Source organism: Triticum aestivum, chromosome 3A (assembly GCF_018294505.1).
Source record: "Triticum aestivum cultivar Chinese Spring chromosome 3A, IWGSC CS RefSeq v2.1, whole genome shotgun sequence".
Classification (NCBI taxonomy): domain Eukaryota; kingdom Viridiplantae; phylum Streptophyta; class Magnoliopsida; order Poales; family Poaceae; genus Triticum; species Triticum aestivum.
Genome location: NC_057800.1, coordinates 639,338,414 through 639,362,367, shown reverse-complemented (window position 1 = coordinate 639,362,367; position 23,954 = coordinate 639,338,414). Strand labels below are relative to the sequence as shown.

The following is a 23,954-nucleotide window of genomic DNA, read 5'->3' as shown; positions in this document are numbered from 1 at the left end:
GAGTTCTTGATCCTATCTTGCAAGTCTATAGTCACCTACTATGTGTTATGATCCGGCAACCCCGAAGTGACAATAATCAGGACCACTCCCGATGATGACCGTAGTTTGAGGAGTTCATGTATTCACTATGTGTTAATGCTTTGGTCTGGTACTCTATTAAAAGGAGGCCTTAATATCCCTTAGTTTCCGCTAGGACCCCGCTGCCACGGGATGGTAGGACAAAAGATGTCATGCAAGTTCTTTTCCATAAGCACGTGTGACTATATTCGGAATACATGCCTACATTACATTGATGAATTGGAGCTAGTTCTGTGTCACCCTAAGTTATGACTGTTACATGATGAACCGCATCCGACATAATTCTCTATCACCGATCCATTGCCTATGAGCTTTCCATATATTGTTCTTCGCTTATTTACTTTTCTGTTGCTATTGATATCATCACTACAAAATACCAAAAACATTACTTTTGTTATTATTACCTTTTGCTACCGTTACCACTACTATCATATTACTTTGCTACTATATACTTTGCTGCAGATATTAAGTTTCCAGGTGTGGTTGAATTGATAACTCAGCTGCTAATACTTGAGAATATTCTTTGGCTCCCCTTGTGTCGAATCAATAAATTTGGGTTGAATACTCTACCCTCGAAAACTGTTGCGATCCCCTATACTTGTGGGTTATCAAGAAGCTTATTACTCTTGGGTGCTTGGTGCCCTTGAGCTTGTTCCTCTTGGGTGCTTGGGTGCTTGGTGCCCTTGAGCTTGTTCCTCTTGGGTGCTTGGGTGCCCTAGACGGTTGGTGGTGTTCGGAGCTCAATCATTGTGGTGTAAAGCTCCGGGCAAGCGTCGGGGTCTCCAATTAGGTTGTGGAGATCGCCCCGAGCAATTTGACGGGTACCGGTGACCGACCCAAGGGTTGCCAAAGTGTACGGGTTCGGTGACCTCCCCCAAGGGCCGCCATTTGTACGGGTTCGGTGACCGCCCTCAAGGGTCCCTTAGTGGAATCACGACATCTTGCATTGTGCGAGGGTGTGAGGAGATTACGGTGGCCCTAGTGGCTTCTTGGGGAGCATTGTGCCTCCACACCGCTCCAAACGGGGATTAGCATCCGCAAGGGTGTGAACTTCGGGATACATCATTGTCTCCGCGTGCCTCGGTTATCTCTTACCCAAGCCCTTTACTTATGCACTTTACTTTGTGATAGCTATATTGTTTCTTGTCATATATCTTGCTATCACCTAGTAGTTTATCTTGCTTAGCATAAGTTGTTGGTGCACATAGGTGAGCCTAGTTGTTGTAGGTTTTGTGCTTGACAAATTAACCGCTAGGTTTATTCCGCATTTGTTCAAGCCTAAACCGTAATTATTTTAAAGCGCCTATTCACCCCCCCTAGGCAACATCCATGATTTTTCAACGGCGATGCCAAAGCCATCCCACGTCAACTTTAGCCATTAGGCATGTCGCGGTCTTAGTGGGTCGCTTCGAAAAGTTAATCACATAGAGACCGTTCTCGACATGCCCAACAAAGGCTACTTTAAGAGTCTTGCTCCACAAGAGGGCCATGGTATCAATATCAAAGAAAGTGGCAAAGCCCATGAGTGCAAGTTGACGAACGGAAAGTAAACTGTATGCAAGGGACTCAACAAGCATGACCTTCTCGATCGTGAGGTCATGAGAAATGACAACCTTGCCAAGCCCCAATACCTTGGAGGACGAGGCATCACCCCACTCGACATTGGTGGGCATAGATGGAATCTTGTGAACATCCACCACCAAGTCCTTGCTTCCGGTCATATGATTAGTGGCTCCACTATCGAGCAACCATGATCCCCCACCGGAAGCAAACACCTACAAGAGATCAATGCTTGGTTTTACGTACCCATTTAGTAATGGGTCCTTTGATGTTAGTAACGAGGGTCTTAGGAACCCAAATAGACCATTCAATGTACTCATAAGGAGAGCCAACAAATTTGGCATAAACATGTCCATCACTAGCACGGCACAACACATAAGAAGGGTTAAAGTCGCCGGGGGAAGGGAAGTGTTGCCCTTCTTGGCATCACCACCCTTTCCAGTGTTCTTCTTCTTCTCCTTAGTAGCATCCTCTCCCTCCTTCACAAATGTTTGCTTGAGAGGGGGAGGTCGTTTGGCCTTGTCATTCTTCTTCTTGTTCTTGGACTCGGGTGCGTACCCAATCCCTTCCTTGGCCACAACTCCCTTTTGATTGCTCAAAAGGCCGTTGAGGTTTTTCTCGCCTTGTATGCAAGAAACAAGGCCTTTCTCAAGTCGCTCCTTCAACTTAGCATTCTCCTCAACAAGATGCACATGCTCACAACATGGGTTAGTTGCATTTGCATTATCAATTAACACCATATGAGGAAATGTGGCTTTCTCCTTGGTTAGCTTTACTTGAAGTTGATCATGAGACTCTTTGAGGCTAGCATGAGTACCCTTCAAGACCTTGTGAGCCTTGTCAAGTAGGTCAAACTCCTCTTTGAGTCTAGCAAGATCAACTCCAAGCTTGGCCTTCTCGGAGTTTAGCACACGAGAAACAACAATAGCATGATCAAGATCTTTCTTTAACTTAGCGTGATCATCGTTGTGTGACTCCTCAAGAGCCAAACGAAGGCCGCGCTCCTTATCAAGAGCATTGGAAAGATCCGAAATATCATCGGCATAGTCACAACTATGCCCCTCCATCTTAGAGATGGTGTCTTCGTGAGCTTCGATCATGTCATTGGCTTCACCAAGTTGTTCCAAGAGAACAACGAAGTGCTTCTTGGATTTACCCTTGAGTTTGCCCATAAAGGACTCAAACTCATTCTCCTCCACATTAGGTCCATCATGTTCATCAATGCAATCGGTCAAAGAAGGATTATTAATTATGGTAGTGTTGATGTTGGGGGTTACCTTGTTGGTGGCTTTAGCCATGAGGCACTTGGCGGTAATGCTCTCATTGGGTGAGTCGAAGAGAGACACTCGTGGAGTTGTCGCAATGGCAACGGAGGCCATGGAAACCAACTCATCCTCCTCCTCATCATCATCCTCATTGTACTCTTCTTGTACCACCAACTCTTTGGGAGGAGTCTTTTTGGTGAAGTTCCTCTTGTTTGGGAAAGACTTGGCTTTGTCCTTTCGGATGAGCTTGCCACCATTGTCTTCCCTCTTCTCATATGGGCACTCCGCAACAAAATGGCTCACATTGACACAATTATAGAAAGTCCTCACGCGTTGCTTGCCCTTCGTGCCACTTGAGTTGTTCTTGTTGAAGTTGGGCCTTGAGTTTTTCTTGCTCCAAAATTGCCTTGAAGCAAGAGCCATGTGTTCATGATAGGCATACTTTGTATATTCGGGGTTGCTCTCCTCTTCTTCTTCTTCGTCCTCTTCTTCCACACTAACCTTGGCCTCTAATGCAAGGTTGGGCTTCTTTGCTCTTTGATAACGTAGCACCGCATTGTCGGCGGTCTTGTCCAAGATTCTCATGGCCACAAACTCATCCAACACTTCACTTGAGGACAAAGTGTGGAAGTCCGGCCTTTGATGAATGACGGAGGACATGGCCTTGTGGTAAGGCATCTTTGCCTTGAGGAATTTGCGCTTGATCCAATTGTCATCCATGTCCTTGCTCCCATGATCTCGGAGTGAGACCGCAAGTTTGGTTACTCTCTGATAAAGCTCACGAGGTTCTTCATCTTCTTTTATTGCAAACTCATCAGCTTCATCTTGCACTACTTAATAGTTGGAGCATTGAATGCTTGTGCTTCCCCGGTAGAGGGAGACAACACAAAGCCATGCATCTTTGGCCAAGGCGAAGGGCCGAAGATGAGGGAGATCTTCGGGTGGAATTGCATCTTGGATGATGAAGAGAGCATTCTCATTAAATTGATTATCCGCGGCTTCTCTAGGGGTGAAGTTGCTTGGGTCATGCGGATAGAAACCTTCTTCAATGATTCTCCAAAGATTAGTATTCACATGATTTAAATGACGCTTAAAGCGATAAACCCAAGAATCAAAGTCCTCATTTTTCATAATCTTAGGGGGAGGACCGGCATGATTCAAATGAGTAGAGGGAATTGGTCCACCATAAACAAGTGGAGGTTCCACATGGGCAAAGATGCTCGTGCCATTCTTACCACTAGATGAAGGAGCTTTTTCACTAGTAGCATCCCCCTTGTCGGAGTTAGCATCCGTCACCTTGTTAGCGGGATCACCCACTTTCAATGGTGCGGTGGATAGTTTAAGCCCTTCAATGAATTTATTAAACATGCTTTAAACCTCGGTCATCATGGAGGTTTTCAATGTTTCCAAGGCCACATTGAATTCCTCACGAGAGACCGAGGTTCCCCCATCGCCCGTAGACGAGACTGGATTCGCACCGAAGTGCTCCTCCACACCATCTACGACGTCAACCATACTCTTCAGACGACAAAGTCCTTAAAAAGAGACGAGGCTCTGATACCAATTGAAAGGATCGATAAAGTTGACTAGAGGGGGCGTGAATAGGCAACTAACAATTTTTAGCTTTTCTTTACCAAATTAAACTTTGCATCAAAGTAGGTTGTCTAGATGTGCAACTAGATGAGCAACCTATATGATGCAACAACAACAAGCACACAAGCAAGCAAGGGAAATAACAGAAATAAGCTTGCACAAGTAAAGGTATGAGATAACCAAGAGTGGAGCCGGTGAAGACAATGATGTGTTACCGAAGTTCCTTCCTTTTCAGGGGAAGTACGTCTCCGTTGGAGCGGTGTGGAGGCACAATGCTCCCCAAGAAGCCACTAGGGCCATCGTATTCTCCTCACCCCCTCACACAATGCGAGATGCCGTGATTCCACTATTGGTGCCCTTGGAGGCGGCGACCGGACCTTTACAAACAAGGTTGGGGCAATCTCCACAACTTAATCGGAGGCTCCCAACAACACCACGAAGCTTCACCACAATGTAATATGGCTCCGTGGTGACCTTAACCATCTAGGGTGCTCAAACACCCAAGAGTAACAAGATCCGCTAGGGATTAGTGGGGGAATCAAATTTCTCTTGGTGGAAGTGTAGATCGGGGCCTTCTCAACCAATCCCGAGCAAATCAACAAGTTTGATTGGCTAGGGAGAGAGATCGGGCAAAAATGGAGCTTGGAGCAATAATGGAGCTTTGGGGGAAGAGGTAAGTCAACTTTGGAGAAGAAGACCCCCTTTTATAGAGGGGGAACAATCCAACCGTTACCCCCCAAAACAGCCCCGCAGAGGGCTGTACTAAAGCAGGGGGCAGCGGTACTACTGCTGGGACCTGCGGTACTACCGCTCCCCCTCACGGTACTACCGTGCAGTCTGGGAGGGCTGGCATATGAGCAGGAGTCAGACCTAGTGTGGTACTATCGCGGTGGTAGGGCGGCACTACCGCTCTCGAGCGGTACTACCGCTTCTACTGCCGCTGCTTAGTGCCACACAATCTGACACGAGAGGCGACCCCCTCGAGTCGACGCGGTAGGAGCTCGGTACTGCAGCGGTACTACGGCTGAGGACCCACAAGCGGTACTATCGCTGGGCACCGCGGTACTACCGCTGGGACCAAAACATACTCATAAACAGGGAATGAAACCTCCATCGAAGCGGGAAGGCTCAGAGGGTGTGAAAAGGAAGTGTACGTGTTGACTCCACCCTAGCCTTACCAAAGCGGACCCCCTCTTGATAGTACGGTGACTCCTACAAAACAAGTCCACCAAAACATAAACGAAAGAGCTACACCATCTTGATTAAAACTCCGAGGGGAAAGAATCGTCTCATGCCAAAGGATGAATCTCCGAAATGCTCAAAGCACACGATTAGTCCGCAAAAGCATTGTCATCAATCACCGAAACACCTTAGGGATAAAATATGCCCTTACAAGAGAAATCATCCATGAAAACTTCACAAATCTTTTCACAGAAGTCATAGAATATAGCCATCATGCATCTTTGAAAAGTAGCAGGTGCATTACATAAACCAAAAGGCATATATCTATAAGCATAGGTACCAAAAGGGCAGGTAGAAGTAGTCTTTTCTTGAACATCAGTTGACGCAGGTATTTGAGAGAAACCAGAGTAACCATCTAGAAAGCAAAAATGTGTATGTTTCGATAATCTTTCTAGCATTTGATCAATGAAAGGCAAACGGTAATGATCTTTTTTAGTAGCTTTATTTAATTTGCGTAAATCAATCACCATCCTATAACATGTAATAATTCTTTGCAGAATCAATTCATCTTTATCATTAGGAACGACAGTAATACCTCCCTTCTTAGGGACACAATGGACATGACTTACCCACTGACTATCAGCAACGGGATAAATTATACCTGCTTCAAGGAGCTTTAATATTTCCTTTCTTACCACTTCTTTCATCTTAGGATTTAGCCGTCGTTGGTGATCAATAACTGGTTTGGCGTCTTTCTCCAAATTTATTTTGTGTTGACATAGAGTGGGACTAATGCCCTTAAGATCATCAAGAGTATATCCAATAACAGCACGGTGCTTCTTCAGAGTTTTCAATAATTTCTCTTCTTCATTCTCTGAAAGGTTAGCACTAATAATAACAGGATATATCTTCTTTTCATCAAGATAAGCATATTTAAGAGTATCAGGCAATGGTTTAAGCTCAAACACGGGATCACCCTTGGGTGGAGGAGAATCCCCTAGGATTCCGACGGGCAAGTTGTGTTTCAGAATAGGTCCCTATTTAAATAATACTTCATCTATTTCCCTTCTTTCATTCATATACGTATAATTTTCATGGTCTAGCAAATATTGTTCTAAAGGATCACTAGGAGGCACGACAATAGAAGCAAGACCAATAATTTCATCTTTACTAGGCAATTCCTCATCACGGGGTTGTCTACTAAATTTAGCAAAATTAAAATCATGAGACATATCACCCAAAACAATAGTAGCACCATCCTTTTCGCAGTCTATCCTAGCATTAACAGTGTTCAACAAGGTCTACCAAATATAATGGGACAAAAGCTATCTTGTGGGGAACCAAGAACAAGAAAATCAGCAGGATATTTAACCTTCCCACACAAGACTTCAACATCTCTAACAATCCCAACCGGTGAAATAGTATCTCTATTGGCAAGTTTAATGGTAACATCGATATCTTCTATCTCGGCAGGTGCAATATCATGCATAATTTCTTCGTATAAGGAATGAGATATTGCACTTGCACTAGCACCCATATCACATAAGCCATGATAACAATGATCTCCTATTTTAACAGAAATAATAGGCATGCCTACAACAGGTCTATGTTTATTTTTAGCATCAGGTCTAGCAATTCTAGCAGCTTCATTGCAGAAGTAAATAACAGCCCATCAATATTATCGGCCAAGAGATCTTTAACCATAGCAATTCTAGGTTCAACTTTAACTTGCTCAGGGGGTTTGTGTGTCCTAATATTACTTTTGTTGACTACAGTTGAATCTTTAGCATGATCCTTTATTCTAACAGGAAAAGGTGGTTTCTCAATATAAGCAGTAGGAACAACAAGATCATTATAAGTGATAGTCTTTTCTTCAACTTTAATAGGTGCAACTACTTTTACTTCAGTGGGAGGATTATATTTAAACCACTTCTCCTTTTGGGAGATCAACATGAGTAGCAAAGGATTCATAGAAAGAAGCTACTATCTCAGAGTCAAGTCCATATTTAGTGCTAAATTCACGGAAAACATCGGTATCCATAAAAGATTTAACACAATCAAACTTAGGTGTTATACCTGACTCCTTACCTTCGTCGAGGTCCCAATCTTCAGAGTTGCGTTTAATTCTTTCCAATAAATCCCATTTGAATTCAATAGTCTTCATCATAAAAGATCCAGTAAAAGAAGTATCGAGCATGGAGCGATTATTGAGAGAAAGACGAGCATAAATTTTTTGAATAATCATTTCTCTTGAGAGCTCGTGATTGGGGCATGAATATAACATTGACTTAAGCCTCCCCCAAGCTTGAGCGATGCTTTCTCCTTCGCGAGGCCAAAAATTATATATATAATTATGTCATGATGAACAAGATGCATATGATAAAACTTCTGATGAAATTCCAATTTCAATCGTTTGTAGTTCCATGATCCCATATCATCACATAGCCTATACCATGTCAATGCCTCTCCCTTCAAAGATAAAGGGAAGACCTTCTTCTTGATAACATCATCAGGCATACCTGCAAGCTTAAATAATTCACAAACTTCATCCACATAGATTAAGTGTAAATCGGGATGCAATGTTCCATCTCCTGCAAAAGGATTAGCTAGTAGTTTCTCTATCATACCCGAAGAAATTTCAAAGTAAACATTTTCAGTAGGTTCAGTAGGTTGAGGAGCAACTCTTTGCTCTACTAGTCGGGGTGAAGATACCCCGAACAAGCCCCTTAAAGGATTATGTTCCATAGTAACAAGTGACAGTACATTTCAGCAAACTGTATACATTTTCCTTACCAAATTCCACCTACCAAAGGTGTTTCACTCCCCGGCAACGGCGCCAGAAAAGAGTCTTGATGACCCACAAGTGTAGGGGACCTATCATAGCCTTTTCTATAAGTAAGAGTGTCGAACCCAACGAGGAGCAGAAGGAAATGATAAGCAGTTTTCAGTAAGGTATTCTCTGCAAGCACTGAAATTATCGGTAACAGACAGTTTTGTGATAAGGTAATTTGTAACGAGTAACAAGTAATGCAAGTAAATAAGGTGCAGCAAGATGGCCCAATCCTTTTTGTAGCAAAGGACAAGCCTGGAAAAATTCTTATATAAAGGAAAGCGCTCCCGAGGACACATGGGAATTATCGTCAAGCTAGTTTTCATCACGTTCATATGATTCGCGTTCGGTACTTTGATAATTTGATATGTGGGTGGACCGGTGCTTGGGTACTACCCTTACTTGGACAAGCATCCCACTTATGATTAAACCCTATTGCAAGCATCCGCAACTATAATAGAAGTATTAAGGTAAACCTAACCATAGCATGAAACATATGGATCCAAATCAGCCTCTTACGAAGCAACGCATAAACTAGGGTTTAAGCTTATGTCACTCTAGCAACCCATCATCTACTTATTACTTCCCAATGCCTCCCTCTAGGCCCAAACAATGGTGAAGTGTCATGTAGTCGACGTTCACATGACACCACTAGAGGGATGACAACATACATCTCATCAAAATATCGAACGAATACCAAATTCACATGACTACTTATAGCAAGACTTCTCCCATGTCCTCAGGAACAAACGTAACTACTCACAAAGAATATTCATGTTCATAATCAGAGGGGTATTAATATGCATAATGGATCTGAACATATGATCTTCCACCAAGTAAACCAACTAGCATCAACTACAAGGAGTAATCAACACTACTAGCAACCCACAGGTACCAATCTGAGGTTTGGATACAAAGATTGGATACAAGATATGAACTAGGGTTTGAGATGAGATGGTGCTGGTGAAGATGTTGATGAAGATTGACCCCCTCCCGATGAGAGGATCGTTGGTGATGACGATGGTGATGAATTCCCTCTCCCGGAGGGAAGTTTCCCCGGCAGAACAGCTCCGCCGGAGCCCTAGATTGTTCCGCCAAGGTTCCGCCTCTTGGTGGCGGAGTTTCGTCCCTTGAGCTTGCTTATGATTTTTTTCCTCGACGAAAGACTCCATATAGCCAAAGATGGGCATTAGAGGGCCACTGATACGTCTCCGTCGTATCTACTTTTCCAAACACTTTTGCCCTTGTTTTGGACTCTAACTTGTATGATTTGAATGGAACTAACCCGGACTGACGTTGTTTTCAGCAGAATTGCCATGGTGTTGTTTTATGTGCAGAAAACAAATATTCTAGGAATGACCTGAAACTCCACGGAACATCTTAGAAAAAATAATAAAAAATCCTCGCCAAAGATGAAGACCAGGGGGGCCACACCCTATCCACGAGGGTGGGGGCGCGCCCCCCCTCTAGGGAGCACCCCCTACCTCGTGGGCCCCCTGGATGCCCTCTGACGCCAACTCCAACTCTATATATTTGCTTTTGGAGAGAAAAAATCAGAGAGAAGAAATCATCGCATTTTACGATACGGAGCCACCGCCAAGCCCTAAAACCTCTTGGGACAGCTGATCTGGAGTCCGTTCGGGGCTCCGGAGAGGGGGATTCATCGCCGTCGTCATCATCAACCATCCTCCATCACCAATTTCATGATGCTCACCGCTGTGCGTGAGTAATTCCATCGTAGGCTTGCTGGACGGTGATGGGTTGGATGAGATTTATCATGTAATCGAGTTAGTTTTGTTAGGGTTTGATCCCTAGTATCCATTATGTTCTGAGATTGATGTTGCTATGACTTTGCTATGCTTAATGCTTGTCACTAGGGCCCGAGTGCCATGATTTCAGATCTGAACCTATTATGTTTTCATGAATATATGTGAGTTCTTGATCCTATCTTGCAAGTCTATAGTCACCTACTATGTGTTATGATCCGGCAACCCCGAAGTGACAATAATCGGGACCACTCCCGGTGATGACCTTAGTTTGAGGAGTTCATGTATTCACTATGTGCTAATTCTTTGTTCCGGTTCTCTATTAAAAGGAGGCCTTAATATCCCTTAGTTTCCGATAGGACCCCGCTGCCACGGGAGGGTAGGACAAAAGATGTCATGCAAGTTCTTTTCCATAAGCACGTATGACTATATACGGAATACGTGCCTACATTACATTGATGAATTGGAGCTAGTTCTGTGTCACCCTATGTTACGACTACTACATGATGAACCGCATCCGGCATAATTATCCATCACTGATCCGATGCCTACGAGTTTTCCATATACTGGTTCTCGCTTATTTACTTTCTCGCTTCTACTGTTACAATCACTACAAAATACCAAAAACATTACTTCTGCTGTCTTTACTTTTGTTGCCGCTACCACTACTATCATATTACTTTGCTACTAAACACTTTGCTGCAGATGCTAAGTTTCCAGGTGTGGTTGAATTGACAACTCAGCTGCTAATACTTGAGAATATTCTTTGGCTCCCCTTGTGTCGAATCAATAAATTTGGGTTGAATACTCTACCCTCGAAAGCTGTTGTGATCCCCTATACTTGTGGGTTATCAAGACCAATTTCTGGCGCCGTTGCCGGGGAGCATAGCTCTATTCTTTGAGTCACTTGGGATTTATATCTGCTGGACACTATGAAGAACTTGAAAGACGCTAAGACAACAATTTATCCCTCAACTACGAGGGGAGGTAAGGAACTGCCATCTAGCTCTGCACTTGATTCACCTTCTGGTATGAGTAAGCTAGCGACACCTAAACCTGCTTCTGCCATTCGTTCTGATATGTCACATGTTATTGATGATGCCACTTCTGCTATGCATGATACTTATGATGAAACTGCTTCTATGCATGATACTACTTTGCCCCTTAGTGACTTTCTTGATGAACAAATTGCTAGGGCTATAGAAAAGGAAATTATTGAATCTGAATACGATGATGATAGTGATGATGAAAATATGCCTATTATTCCTGAGGGCTATCTTTTTGATATGGAATCTTCTGCCGCTATTTTAGCTTGCAGGGATAGATATGAGCTCAAGAGGTTATTAGTTAAATGGAACAAAGAATCACTTAGAGATAAAATGAAACCCGACCCTGCTTTTGCTACTTCACCTATATGTGTTCCTGATAAGGATTATGAATTCTCTGTTGATCCTGATATAATTACTTTGGTTGAATCTGTTTGTTTTATGGCTATGAATCTGAAACTGTTGTGGCACATCTTACTAAGTTAAATGATATAGCTGCCCTGTTCACTAATGATGAGAGATCGTGTTACTTCTATATACTCAAAATATTTCCGTTCTCGTTAAAGGATGATGCTAAGATATGATTTAACTCTCTTGATCCTGGTTGTGTGCGTAGTCCCCAGGATATGATTTATTACTTCTCTGCTAAATATTTCCCTGCTCATAAGAAACAAGCTGCTTTGAGGGAAATATACAACTTCGTGCAAATTAAAGAAGAGAGTCTCCCACAAGCTTGGGGGAGGCTTCTCAAGTTACTTAATGCTTTGCCTGATCATCCTCTTAAGAAACCTGAAATACTTGATATCTTTTATAATGGACTAACCGATGCTTCCAGAGATTACCTGGATAGTTGTGATGGTTCTCTTTTCAGGGAAAGAACACCGGATGAAGCTGAAATTCTATTGAATAATATGTTGACAAATGAAAATAATTGGGCACCTCCTGAGCCAGCTCCTGCTCCAATTACTGAGCCTATTCCTAAACCAACTCCGAAGAAGAGATGTGTTCTATTTCTCAGTCCCGAAGATATGCAAGAGGCAAAGAAATCTATGAAAGAGAAAGGTATTAAAGCTGAAGACGTTAAGAATTTACCTCCTACTGAAGAATTTACCTCTATTAAGAATTTACCAACTTTCGAGTTACTGCATATTCATATCTCTACAACCCTAGCGTCACCGAACCTTAAGTGTGTAGACCCTACGGGTTCGGGAGACATGTAGACATGACCGAGATGGCTCTCCGGTCAATAACCAACAGCGGGATCTGGATACCCATGTTGGCTCCCACATGCTCCTCGATGATCTCATCGGATGAACCACGATGTCGAGGATTCAAGCAACCCCGTATACAATTCTCTTTGTCAATCGGTATGTTACTTGCCAGAGATTCGATCGTCGGTATCCCAATACCTCGTTCAATCTCGTTACCGGCAAGTCACTTTACTCGTACCGTAATGCATGATCCCGTGACCAGACACTTGGTCACTTTGAGCTCATTGTGATGATGCATTACCGAGTGGGCCCAGAGATACCTCTCCGTCATACGGAGTGACAAATCCCAGTCTTGATCCGTGTCAACCCAACAGACACTTTCGGAGATACCCGCAGTATACCTTTATAGTCACCCGGTTATGTTGTGACGTTTGGTACACCCAAAGCACTCCTACGGTATCCGGGAGTTACACGATCTCATGGTCTAAGGAAAAGATACTTGACATTGGAAAAACTCTAGCAAACGAACTATACGATCTTGTGCTATGTTTAGGATTGGGTCTTGTCCATCACATCATTCTCCTAAAGATGTGATCCCGTTATCAATGGCATCCCCATGTCCATAGCCAGGAAACCATGACTATATGTTGATCAACGAGCTAGTCAACTAGAGGCTCACTAGGGACACATTGTGGTCTATGTATTCACACATGTATTACGATTTCCGGATAATAAAATTATAGCATGAATAATAGACAATTATCATGAACAAGGAAATATAATAATAATCCTTTTATTATTGCCTCTAGGGCATATTTCCAACACCAACTATAATAGCAAAGCTCGCGATACATCAAGATCGTATCATCTCAAGAACACGAGAGAGAGAGAGAGAGATCAAACACATAGCTACTGGTACATACCCTCAGCCCCGAGGGAGAACTACTCCCTCCTCGTCATGGAGAGCACCGGGATGATGAAGATGGCCACCGGTGAGGGTTCCCCCCCTCCGGCAGGGTGCCGGAACAGGGTCCCGATTGACTTTTGGTGGCTACGGAGGCTTCTAGCGGCAGAACTCCCGATCTATCTTGCGTTCTGGAAGTTTTAGGTCACGTAGGTATATATGGGTGCAGGAGGTACGTCAGGGGAGCCACGAGGGCCCCACGAGACAGGGGGCGCGCCCTAAGGGGGGGCGCCCCTACCCTCGTGAGCTCCTCCTTCCTTCCTTGACGTGGGGTCCAAGTCCATCGGGTGTGTTTCCTTCCAAAAATAACTTCTCTAGTTGATTTCGTTCCGTTTCGACTTCGTCTGATATTCCTTTTCTTCAAAACACTGAAATAGGCATAAAACAGCAAATCTGGGCTGGGCCTTCGGTTAATAGGTTAGTCCCAAAAATAATATAAAAGTGGATAATAAAGCCCAATATTGCCTAAAATAGTAGATAATATAGCATGGAGCAATAAAAAATTATAGATACATTGGAGACGTATCACTCTACTGGTCGGGGTGAATATACCCCGAACAAGCCCCTCAGAGAATTACCTTCCATGGTAATAAGTGACAGTAAATTTCAGCACACTATATAAATTTTTCCTTACCAAATTCCACCTACCAAAGGCGCTTCACTCCCCGGCAACGGCGCCATAAAAGAGTCTTGATGACCCACAAGTATAGGGGATCTATCATAGTCCTTTCGATAAGTAAGAGTGTTGAACCCAACAAGGAGTAGAAGGAAATGATAAGCGGCTTCCAGCAAGGTATTCTCTGCAAGTACTGAAATAAGTGGTAACACATAGTTTTGTGATAGGATAATTTGTAACGAGCAACAAGTAACAAAAGTAAATAAAGTGCATCATGGTGGCCCAATCCTTTTTGTAGCAAAGGAGAAGCCTGGACAAACTCTTATATAGAGAAAAGCGCTCCTGAGGACACATAGGAATATCGTCAAGCTAGTTTTCATCACGCTCATATGATTCGTGTTCGGTACTTTGATAATTTGGTATGTGGGTGGACCGGTGCTTGGGTGCTGTCCTTACTTGGACAAGCATCCCACTTATGATTAACCTCTATTGCAAGCATCCGCAAATACAACAAAAGTATTAAGGTAAACCTAACCATAGCATGAAATATATGGATCCAAATCAGCCCCTTATAAAGCAACACATAAACTAGGGTTTAAGCTTCTGTCACTCTAGCAACCCATCATCTACTTATTACTCCCCAATGCCTTCCTCTAGGCCCAAATAATGGTGAAGTGTCATGTAGTCGACGTTCACATAACACCACTAGAGGAGAGACAACATACATCTCATCAAAATATCGAACGAATACCAGATTCACATGACTACTAATAGTAAGACTTCTCCCATGTCCTCAGGAACAAAAGTAACTACTGACAAAGCATAAACATGTTCATAATCAGAGGGGTATTAATATGCATATAGGATCTGAACATATGATCTTCCACCAATTAAACCAACTAGCATCAACTACAAGGAGTAATTAACACTACTAGCAACCTACTAGCACCAATCCCGGACTTGGAGACAAGAATTGGATACAAGAGATGAACTAGGGTTTTGAGATGAGATGGTGCTGATGAAGATGTTGACGGAGATTGCCCTCTCCCGATGAGAGGAGCGTTGGTGATGACGATGATGATGATTTTCCTCTCTGGGAGGGAAGTTTCCCCGGTAGAACAGCTCTGCCAGAGCCCTAGATTGGTTCCGCCAAGGTTCCGCCTCGTGGCGGCGAAGTTTCGTCCGAGAAGATGGCTTATGATTTTTTCCCATCGAAAGACTCCACATAGCCAAAGATGGGCATCAGAGGGCCACCGGGGGGGGCCATGAGGTAGGGGCGCGCCCAGGGGGTAGGGCGCGCCCCCCACCCTCGTGGATGGTGGGTGGCCCCCCTCTGGTACTTTCTTTACTCAGTATTTTTTTATATTTTGAAAATAACTCCCGTGGAGTTTCACGGCTTTTGAAGATGTGCAGAATAGGTCTTTAATATTTGCACCTTTTTTAGCCCAGAATTCCAGCTGTCAGCATTCCCCCTCTTCATGTAAACCTTGTAAAATAAGAGAGAATAGGCATAAGTATTGCGACATAATGTGTAATAACATCCCATAATGTGATAATTATCGTTATAAAAACATGATGCAAAATGAACGTATCACCTGACGCCGCTGATTTCGATTACACCTCGTCGAGACTCTGAACAAATCGCCGCCAACTTGCATGCATTACGCCCCGCTGCTTCCATCAATTTCTTTGACCGCCGCTTTCGTCCGCTGATACACGATCGTCTCCTACGACGAACTAAATCAGCGAATCAACTCGGCACAACGCAACAGCCAACATTGCTCATGATACCACTTATTAGAATAAATCCGAGACACTCCTCGATCATCCAAGGACCAAGCAATCACACGAGGCATGACACCGAGATTTGTTAACGAGGTTCACCGATATGGTTACATCTCCGGGGCCTGACTATGGGCGCTCCTCCCTGTGATACCGCTACAATACCGCACCCGGTCGCCCTGGACGTTGGCACATGTCGTCGGCTTCCCCTGCATTCCTGAGCTATTATGTTGGCATATGTTACATCATGTGTCTACCCTCGATATATATAAAAGGCGTGGAATACAAGTGTCTTATTAGGACACAACTCCATATCTTGTAAACACAATACTACTCAGAGTCCAACTGTAACCTACTTGTACACAATATTCGACACAACTCTAACACTCCCTTTGAACTTTAATGACCGGTTTGGACTAGTTTTAGAAGCTTTCGTGCATTTTTCTCCTTTTATTTTCCTATCTGTATTTCTGTGTTGGTTTTCATTGGTTTTTCTTATGGGTTTTGTTTTCCTTCACCAGTTTCTTTGACTTTTCCTTTTTTTCCAACAGATGCCTACTTTTTAAATACACATTGTACATTTTTCATATACACTTGGAACATTTTTTCTATATGGTGAACAATTTATAAACACATGATGTACGTTTTTTCAAAATGTATGTGATGAAACACTTTTTGAAAACTTGTTATAACATATCCAAATACATGTTAAACTATTTTACTGGCATTATTTTGTTTTATAAAACTACGTGAACATTTTTTTACATTATATAAGCATTTCTTAAAAAATTAACAAACATATTTTTTGTAACCCATAAATCTTTTTCAATATTCTGAACATTGTTTATACTACGTGCACTATTTTTTACATTCTATTAAACATATTTGGTCATGAACATATTTTGTAAATGCATGAAATTTTTGTGAAATGCACATCCATTTTTTGAACATTTTGTTTTGAAATTTCACGTACATTTTCTTAAATGATACAACACACTTTTTTTGAATTGTGTGAGAATTTATTTTGCTTGTATAAACATTTTTTAAATGTCGCAAAAACTTTCCAAAATGTGTGAATATTTTATAAATTTCAGAAAAAATGTTTTTGAATGCTATCAATTTTTATTTAGTAAAGTAAACTTATACTGCATTCCACGATTTCTCTAATGCGCAGTGAACATTTAAAAAATATATAATATTTTTTTCAGAAATGTAAATAAAACAAATAACACAAAAAAGGAAAAAAGGAAATGTTTGAATCTTCTTTGACACTGGAATCCCAAATACAGTAGATGATTCCCAGTTTTGTTCAGATACGGGTTTTTAGGCAAATTTTGTTCTGCTACGTGGCCGAGTACATAAAAATCCGATAGAATTAGCCATACCTCTAGTGAAGGCCCTTACGGGAGCTCCTATTTGGCGCTTCAGGCACCGGGGAGCTGCACTAGAGCCCACGCGCCCATGCAAGTGTGCCGGCCCATTTAGATTTCTCTTCTTTTTTTCTTCCCGGGTTTGCTCGATCGCATTTGGGGAAAAGAAAAAAAAATGAAAGAATACACAAAAAACGAAAAAATCGTGAATCCAAAAATGCACAGATTTTGAAAAAAAAAATCATGACCTTGAAAAAGAGTTCATCCATTTAAAAAAAGTTCATCAAAGTTTAAAATAAGGACATCAAATTTGAAAAAAAGTTCATCGAACTAAAAAATTCATCAAATTTAAAGAACAAAAAGTCATCAACAGTTAAAAAAATGAGAAAGTATATCAAACTAGAAAAAAGTTAATTGAATTTTAAAAAAGTTCATCACATTAGAAAAAACTTCATCCAAATTGAAAAATAGTTCGTCTATTTTTTAAAAAGTTCATCAATTTTAGAAAAAAAGTTCACAATTTTTATATAAAACCGCACTTTTAAGGAAACAAGAAAAAAATGGAAAGAAAAAGGAAAAGAACAAACCGAACTTTCGAACGAAATAAAAGAAAATAACGAAGCAAGTTTGCAGAAGAGCATGATAAGCCCAGGTGGCTGCTGCGCTTCATTTGGACGGATGAGGTCACAAGTTCGATCCCATCGCAACACCTTTCTTTTCAAAAAGTTGACAGAAAAAAGGAGAATGTGCCGGCCCACGAATTTTGAATATGGTGCGCTCTCAGCCACCGCTACGTGTCGTGCTCTAGGTGCTCCCTCGGTTTTTGTTTTTTTGTTTTTAGTTGTTTTTTTTTGGGTTTTTCGAATTCTTGATTTTCCATCGGCTTTCTTAGTTTTTGGACAAAAAAATTGGCTAGCTTTCGCACTGATTCGTCGGATTCGAGGTCCATGCTTGATCCAGCGTGACTTGTTTTCCGCCCAAGCTAGAGTTGACGCTGGTGCTTGGAAAAGTATGGCATGCTTCTCCTCGGTATGATCTAACATCATGGGTGAGGAAGGAGCGGCGGGTCCTGATTCATCGAGTTCGACATGTTGACGAGGGGTCAAAACTTCAATTCGCCCCAACTGGCCGGTCGAGACGGAACAGGGGTGTTCTGGCGCAGAACGACGCCGATGTCAATCTGATCTTCGGCCGCAAATGCCATCGCACCATTGCGACTACTCAGAGGGACCTGCATGGGGCCACCAATGATGGATTCAAATCCAGCAGATCTCGTGTAGGGGGTCTCGAGCTAGTAGCCTTGGTATGATGGTAACAGGTGACATGAGGATTCATCCAGGTTCGAGCTCTCTCGAAGAGATAATACCCTACGTCATGCTTGATTGTATCGATTTTGAGGGAGTACAAGTTACACGTTGATCTATCTGCCACGAGATCACGTGCGAATGAGATTGTTCTCTGCGGTTCCTCACCCCTCAGTTTATATAGTTATTGGGGATGGCTAAGGTTTACACACAGGTCAGTTACATCTAGGGGTAATAGTGACGAAGACGACCTCTAGTTCTCTTAGTATGCGCCAAGTCTTCAAAAGATACCATTTTGGCGATTCTAGGCCCGACGAATGTGGCCCACTGGTTGATCATTATTGGGGTCGTCGGCTTGTCCCATATGGTCGGGAGCAGAGGTGTCAAGCACCCCCTAGTCCAGGACACCATCAGGTGGCAGGTAAGGTGGTGTACGATGGGGCCGCAATGGCCGCCGCCGCTGCGGTGCAGCCACCAGGTTGGGGTTGAGAGGTGCTCATTTCAAAAACATTGTGTGCCCTAACTGCATCTAATAATTTGTGAGTGTGAAGTTCAGCTTTTTATGCCACTGTTGTTGTCTTTCAATGATAATATCTCAACCAGATAGGATGCAAAGGTGTGTATATTTATTAGCCTATTCATCCTTTTCTCCTATTTGTTCATGGCGTAAAGCATAGTCCTGTGATCTGAGGTCATACAATTACTCCCTCCGTCGTTGAGACACTTATTTTGAGACAGAGGGATTTTTTTTTTGTTCTATTGTTGTTTTTGTGCAAATCATCTATCTTGCTTATTGAGTATTATTTTTTTCTGGAAAGGTCATACCGGTTTTGATTTCTCTCCAGTGAAATTTTTTAGTTGGATCAAGATGGTTTTTGGAGGTGAAATGTTTTAGTTGGATCAAGATGGTTTTTGGAGGTAGGTTTATGTTCCCTTGTTGATGAAAAGGTACATGTATGTGCTCCCTCCGTCCCAAAATTCTTGTCTTAGATTTATCTAGATACGGATGTACTTAATACTAAAACGTGACTTGATACATCCGTATTTAGACAAATCTAAGACAAGAATTTTGAGACGGAGGGAGTACTATATATTGTGGTGAGCTTACTGTTTTGTTTGGGGGTTGATTGGTTCACTCTTTTCCTTTCATGCATGTGATTCCTATGTTATAGGCTCGGGTGCTCTGTTTTTTGGATGATCAGATGAAGGGGTTTCCTCTCGTGGTGTTGTTCGGATAGAGAAATAGATCTTTGTTTGCATTAGGATTGGTGGTGTCCCTCCCAGTTCTATTATAAGTCATTGAGCAAGATGATTCAGAAGAATTTGTGCTATATATATATATATATATATATATATATATATATATATATATATATATATAGACACAATCACACAATTTTCCACCGGGAACGGACATTTTCTTAATGAGATCACTGAGTTACCCCCTTATCATGTTTTGCGTTATTTACTGACAAAATATTCTTACATGGGGTCTGGTATCATCTGCTAGCCTTTAATTTAGTGTTATTGAACAACTTTCCATTAGTTTTCTAATTTGTCTTTGGTACAAAGCTGCAGGGTGATGGAATACACTGTCTTGTGCCCAAGGGCTTACTTTCCAAATTTCAGCAGCTGGTGTCTGAAGGTCGCGTATGTTTCTTTCAGATTAGCCCCGCCAAAAGTCAGGTTCGGTTCATGTACCATAGATTCGAATTCCATTTACTTGATGGCACTGTCAAACCTATAGATCCTGTGCCTAGCTGTGTCGATACCGCCTTCAAAAGTACAAAGTTGAGTCATTTATTTGGGACGGAGGGAGTACATGACATCAAAGGAAGGAAGTGGCAGTATTTTTGCCTTCATTATCAACGAGGTCAATGCTAGGAGAAGCTTTGTTTAGTAGCTGCATCGTAATCTTTGAAACTCGTGCATCAAATCATGAAGCCCACAATCTTCCAGATTCTCTTTCGCTCGAAATAAAGTTGCACGTAGTAAAAAAGAAATCGGCATCTAGTATCATCACAGCAATGAAACAAAGCAAGCAACAGCAATCAAAGCACCTCATCAGCGGGTGCCGGGGCTGCAAGGAGAAACAAGAAGCTAGGTCCGGTGCAGGTGGTGGTAACAAGCTACTTGTAGTACTTTTCTTGTCAGGTTGAGAAGGAAACCTGAGGCACCAAAATTTCTGCTATTTTGGAAGGCAATGCTGTGGCCACTTTGTGACAAGACCACAGGGCCAAACAGATCATGGTGAGACATTTCCTAGTACATCTTCAGAAATCCCTAAGAAAACGCAGCACCATCTCGTTTAAAAAACTCAAACGCGTTTCATGAATGAAACTTATCGATAGCCATTTGACAGCTTAGAACAAAGCAAGAAAAGGTGACGGAACACATGTGTACTCGCATATGAGGTTTGAACATTGTATGAGCAGGAAAATTACAGGACCATGGAACAAAAACCTGCTCCAATATACGATACGCAGCACCCGATTTCCAGGGTACTTCAACTCCAAAAAGAAACTACTACGGTATTATGAAAACACAAGTTCCATATTATTAAAAACGATGTTCGATATCCAAGGATATATCAGGACTCAGAAAACCAAACAATGATACTGGTAAGCGGGACGCCCAAACGGGCCACAGCTCCGAAGGCAGATAGATCAGTACTTGTAGTCCTTGACGTGGAGGCTCTCAGAGGCGCCCTCGCCAAGGGTGGCGTCGCCCTTGTAGGTGCCAAGGGTGGCCTCGGAGTTGGCCTTGCACCTCACCAGGAACGCCGTCCTGGCCTTCTCCTCGTTCTCCGTCTTGCCGGACCAGGCCTTGAGGGTGCTCTGCTGGAGGGCACGCCCGAAGGAGAAGGACAGGTTCCAGGGCTTCTTGGTCTGGAGCTTGTTCATGGCGTTCAGGTTCAGGGTCGCCTCCTCCTCACTCTGTCCACCGGAGAGGAAGACAATGGCGGGGACGGCAGCAGGGACGGTCCTCTGGAGGGTGCGGACGGTGTACTCAGCAATCACCTCAGGGGCCACCTTCTTGGCGTCGGATCCAGGGGTGACCATGTTGGGCTTCAGGAGGGTGCCCTCAAGGAGGACATGCTGGTCGTTGAGGGCCTTGTAGCAGGCAGCAAGGACGATCTCAGTCACGTAAGCACAGCGGTCAATGTCATGAGGTCCATCAACAAGGATCTCAGGCTCAACAATGGGCACCAGCCCATTCTCCTGGCAGATGATGGCATAGCGAGCCAGACCCTGAGCGTTCTGGTCGATGGAGAGCTGTGATGGCTCGGTGGCGCCGATCTTAAGGACTGCACGCCACTTGGCGAAGCGGGCACCAGCCTCATAGTACTTGGCGCAGCGCTTGCCAAGGTCATCAAAGCCCTGGGTGGTGGTCTCACCGTTGGTTCCAGCAAGCTCGATGGTACCCTTGTCCACCTTGATTCCGGGGAGGACATTGCCCGCCTTGAGGATGTCGACGAAGGGCTTGCCACCCTTGGTGCTCTGGTACAGGGTCTCCTCGAAGAGGATCACACCGCTGAGGTACTGGAGGGCACCAGGGGTGCAGAAGAGGAGCTCACGGAGGGCACGGCGGTTGTCCTCAACGTTCTCAACATTGATGCTGGCGAAGCGCTTGCCGATGGTGCCGGTGGACTCATCAGCAGCGAGGATACCCTTGCCAGGGGTGCCAATGTAGGCAGCGTTCTTGATGAGCTCATCTGCAAGATAAATCAACCAACAGTATTACAATCAATTGACATAACTGTACAGATATTACAAATTGTGATCAATTGCCATAACTGTACATATATTATAAATTGTGATCAAATCTACAGAACTGCAGGTTGAGTGCAACCACTCACAACGTTTGGCAAGCATAACAGCAAATGCAGATCAAATTTACTAACATAATTCTGACAATTGACTACGAAATTTCGTCAATATTTTTTCTAAAAAATTGCACGTGCACAACAGGAAGGTGGTAAACATAAGGGCAGGGGATACCAATAATTAAGATCACAGGAGAGAAAAACATACAACTCTATGTAAGGACGGCATATTCCTTGGCAAAAGATGATCCTATGACATATACAGATCTAGATTCACAGATGCAATCTACAATAACTAAAGACGAACCCAACAGAAACATGTGTAGATGCGTATACAAACTTAACCACAGAGTAAAAAAGGAAGGAACGCCAGTATCATCATTCGCACAAAATAATCACTAGCATGCACCTAGCAGCAGCAGCAACTTGCACAATTATCAGCATGCAACCCATCATCGGACGACGCAACCGATGACCCCCTAAGCACCCGATCCAACTGCCAGCGCCTATGAACGATCCGAAAAAACAACCAACCGCTAGAACCAAACGGACACAAACACGGCGCGCACGGATCTAACCCGCGTGTGCGGATCTAACAAACCATGGCATGGAATCGCGAGCATCGGCAGATCTAAATCATGCAGAACAGCAAAACGGTTAACAGATCTATCTACACACGAAGCAGACAGGCATGTCGACAGAACGACGGGCGAGGGGGCCGGGAGGAGGGGGAAGAGGACGGATCATACCCTTGTACTTGCCGCAGTAGGCCGACATGGTCGATGCTCGGGGGAGATTCGAGGGCTGCGACGGGAGATTGGGGGTTGGCAGGCAGGGGAGGGAGGGAGGGAGGCGGCTTTGGTGGACGGGGATGATTAGAGGGTGGGGGTTATAAAGGGGCCGCGGCTTGGACGAGGGGAAAGAAAGGGAAGGGGGGATCCGATCTGGGTGCGTAGGAACGTTGGCCTGTCCTCTCGCACCGCCCCTGGTTTCCTCTGTTATTTTTATCCAGGCCCTCGGCGGTGGCTTTATTTGGGAGGTGCGCGTTTTCTGAAAATAGAGGGGAACGTGAATTTCTTTATTTAGATTAGAAAAAAATTGGAAGCTTAATTAGGACTGGCCTGTGCACCAGCTGGTAAAACCGTGAATATGTGCTGACATGATACTCCCTAATCGTTTACATAGTTTCTTTGATACATTTTGTGTTTAATATATACTCGTATGTGCATATAGTGTATGAACCAAAAAGATCTTTTCAAATAGAAAAGGTTTGAATCAAAAGTATTCCACATCAAAAATGTACTGGTGGGTGTAAACAAAATAGCCATGTGTCCATTGATGTGATATATCATATACTCGGCTGGTCATTTTGCTATGAATGGTTGACACACCTGTTTATGCATCTCGTCTGCGAGCAATCATGAACAAAGTGGAGGTTTAGTTATGACTTGTTACCCTGCAAAAAAAATGACTGTTCATTTTTTTATGACTTTCAGCTAACATTTTAACAAAATGATCTTTTTTTTACAATGGGAATTCTATCGGGTGCATGCACGATCGT

At 43.3% G+C, this 23,954-nt stretch overlaps 1 protein-coding gene across 1 annotated transcript; it reads right to left on the bottom strand.

The window, feature by feature from the left end:
* Positions 1-20,951: 20,951 nt before the first annotated feature.
* LOC123062806 (fructose-bisphosphate aldolase 1, cytoplasmic) lies at positions 20,952-23,310 on the bottom strand. The gene is made up of 2 exons (XM_044486478.1): positions 23,143-23,310; positions 20,952-22,282 (listed from the first exon to the last, which is right to left on the bottom strand). Exons 1-2 carry the CDS (start codon positions 23,168-23,170, stop codon positions 21,234-21,236), a joined length of 1,077 nt encoding a protein of 358 aa, XP_044342413.1. The 5' UTR covers positions 23,171-23,310; the 3' UTR covers positions 20,952-21,233.
* Between the last annotated feature and the right edge of the window lie 644 nt (positions 23,311-23,954).

Coding starts and splice junctions, on each gene's coding strand:
- LOC123062806 (XM_044486478.1), bottom strand. CDS start 23,170: ATGTCGGCCTACTGCGGCAAGTACAAGG. Junction 22,283..23,142: donor CTACTGCGGCAAGTACAAGG/GTATGATCCGTC, acceptor TTTATCTTGCAG/ATGAGCTCATCAAGAACGCT.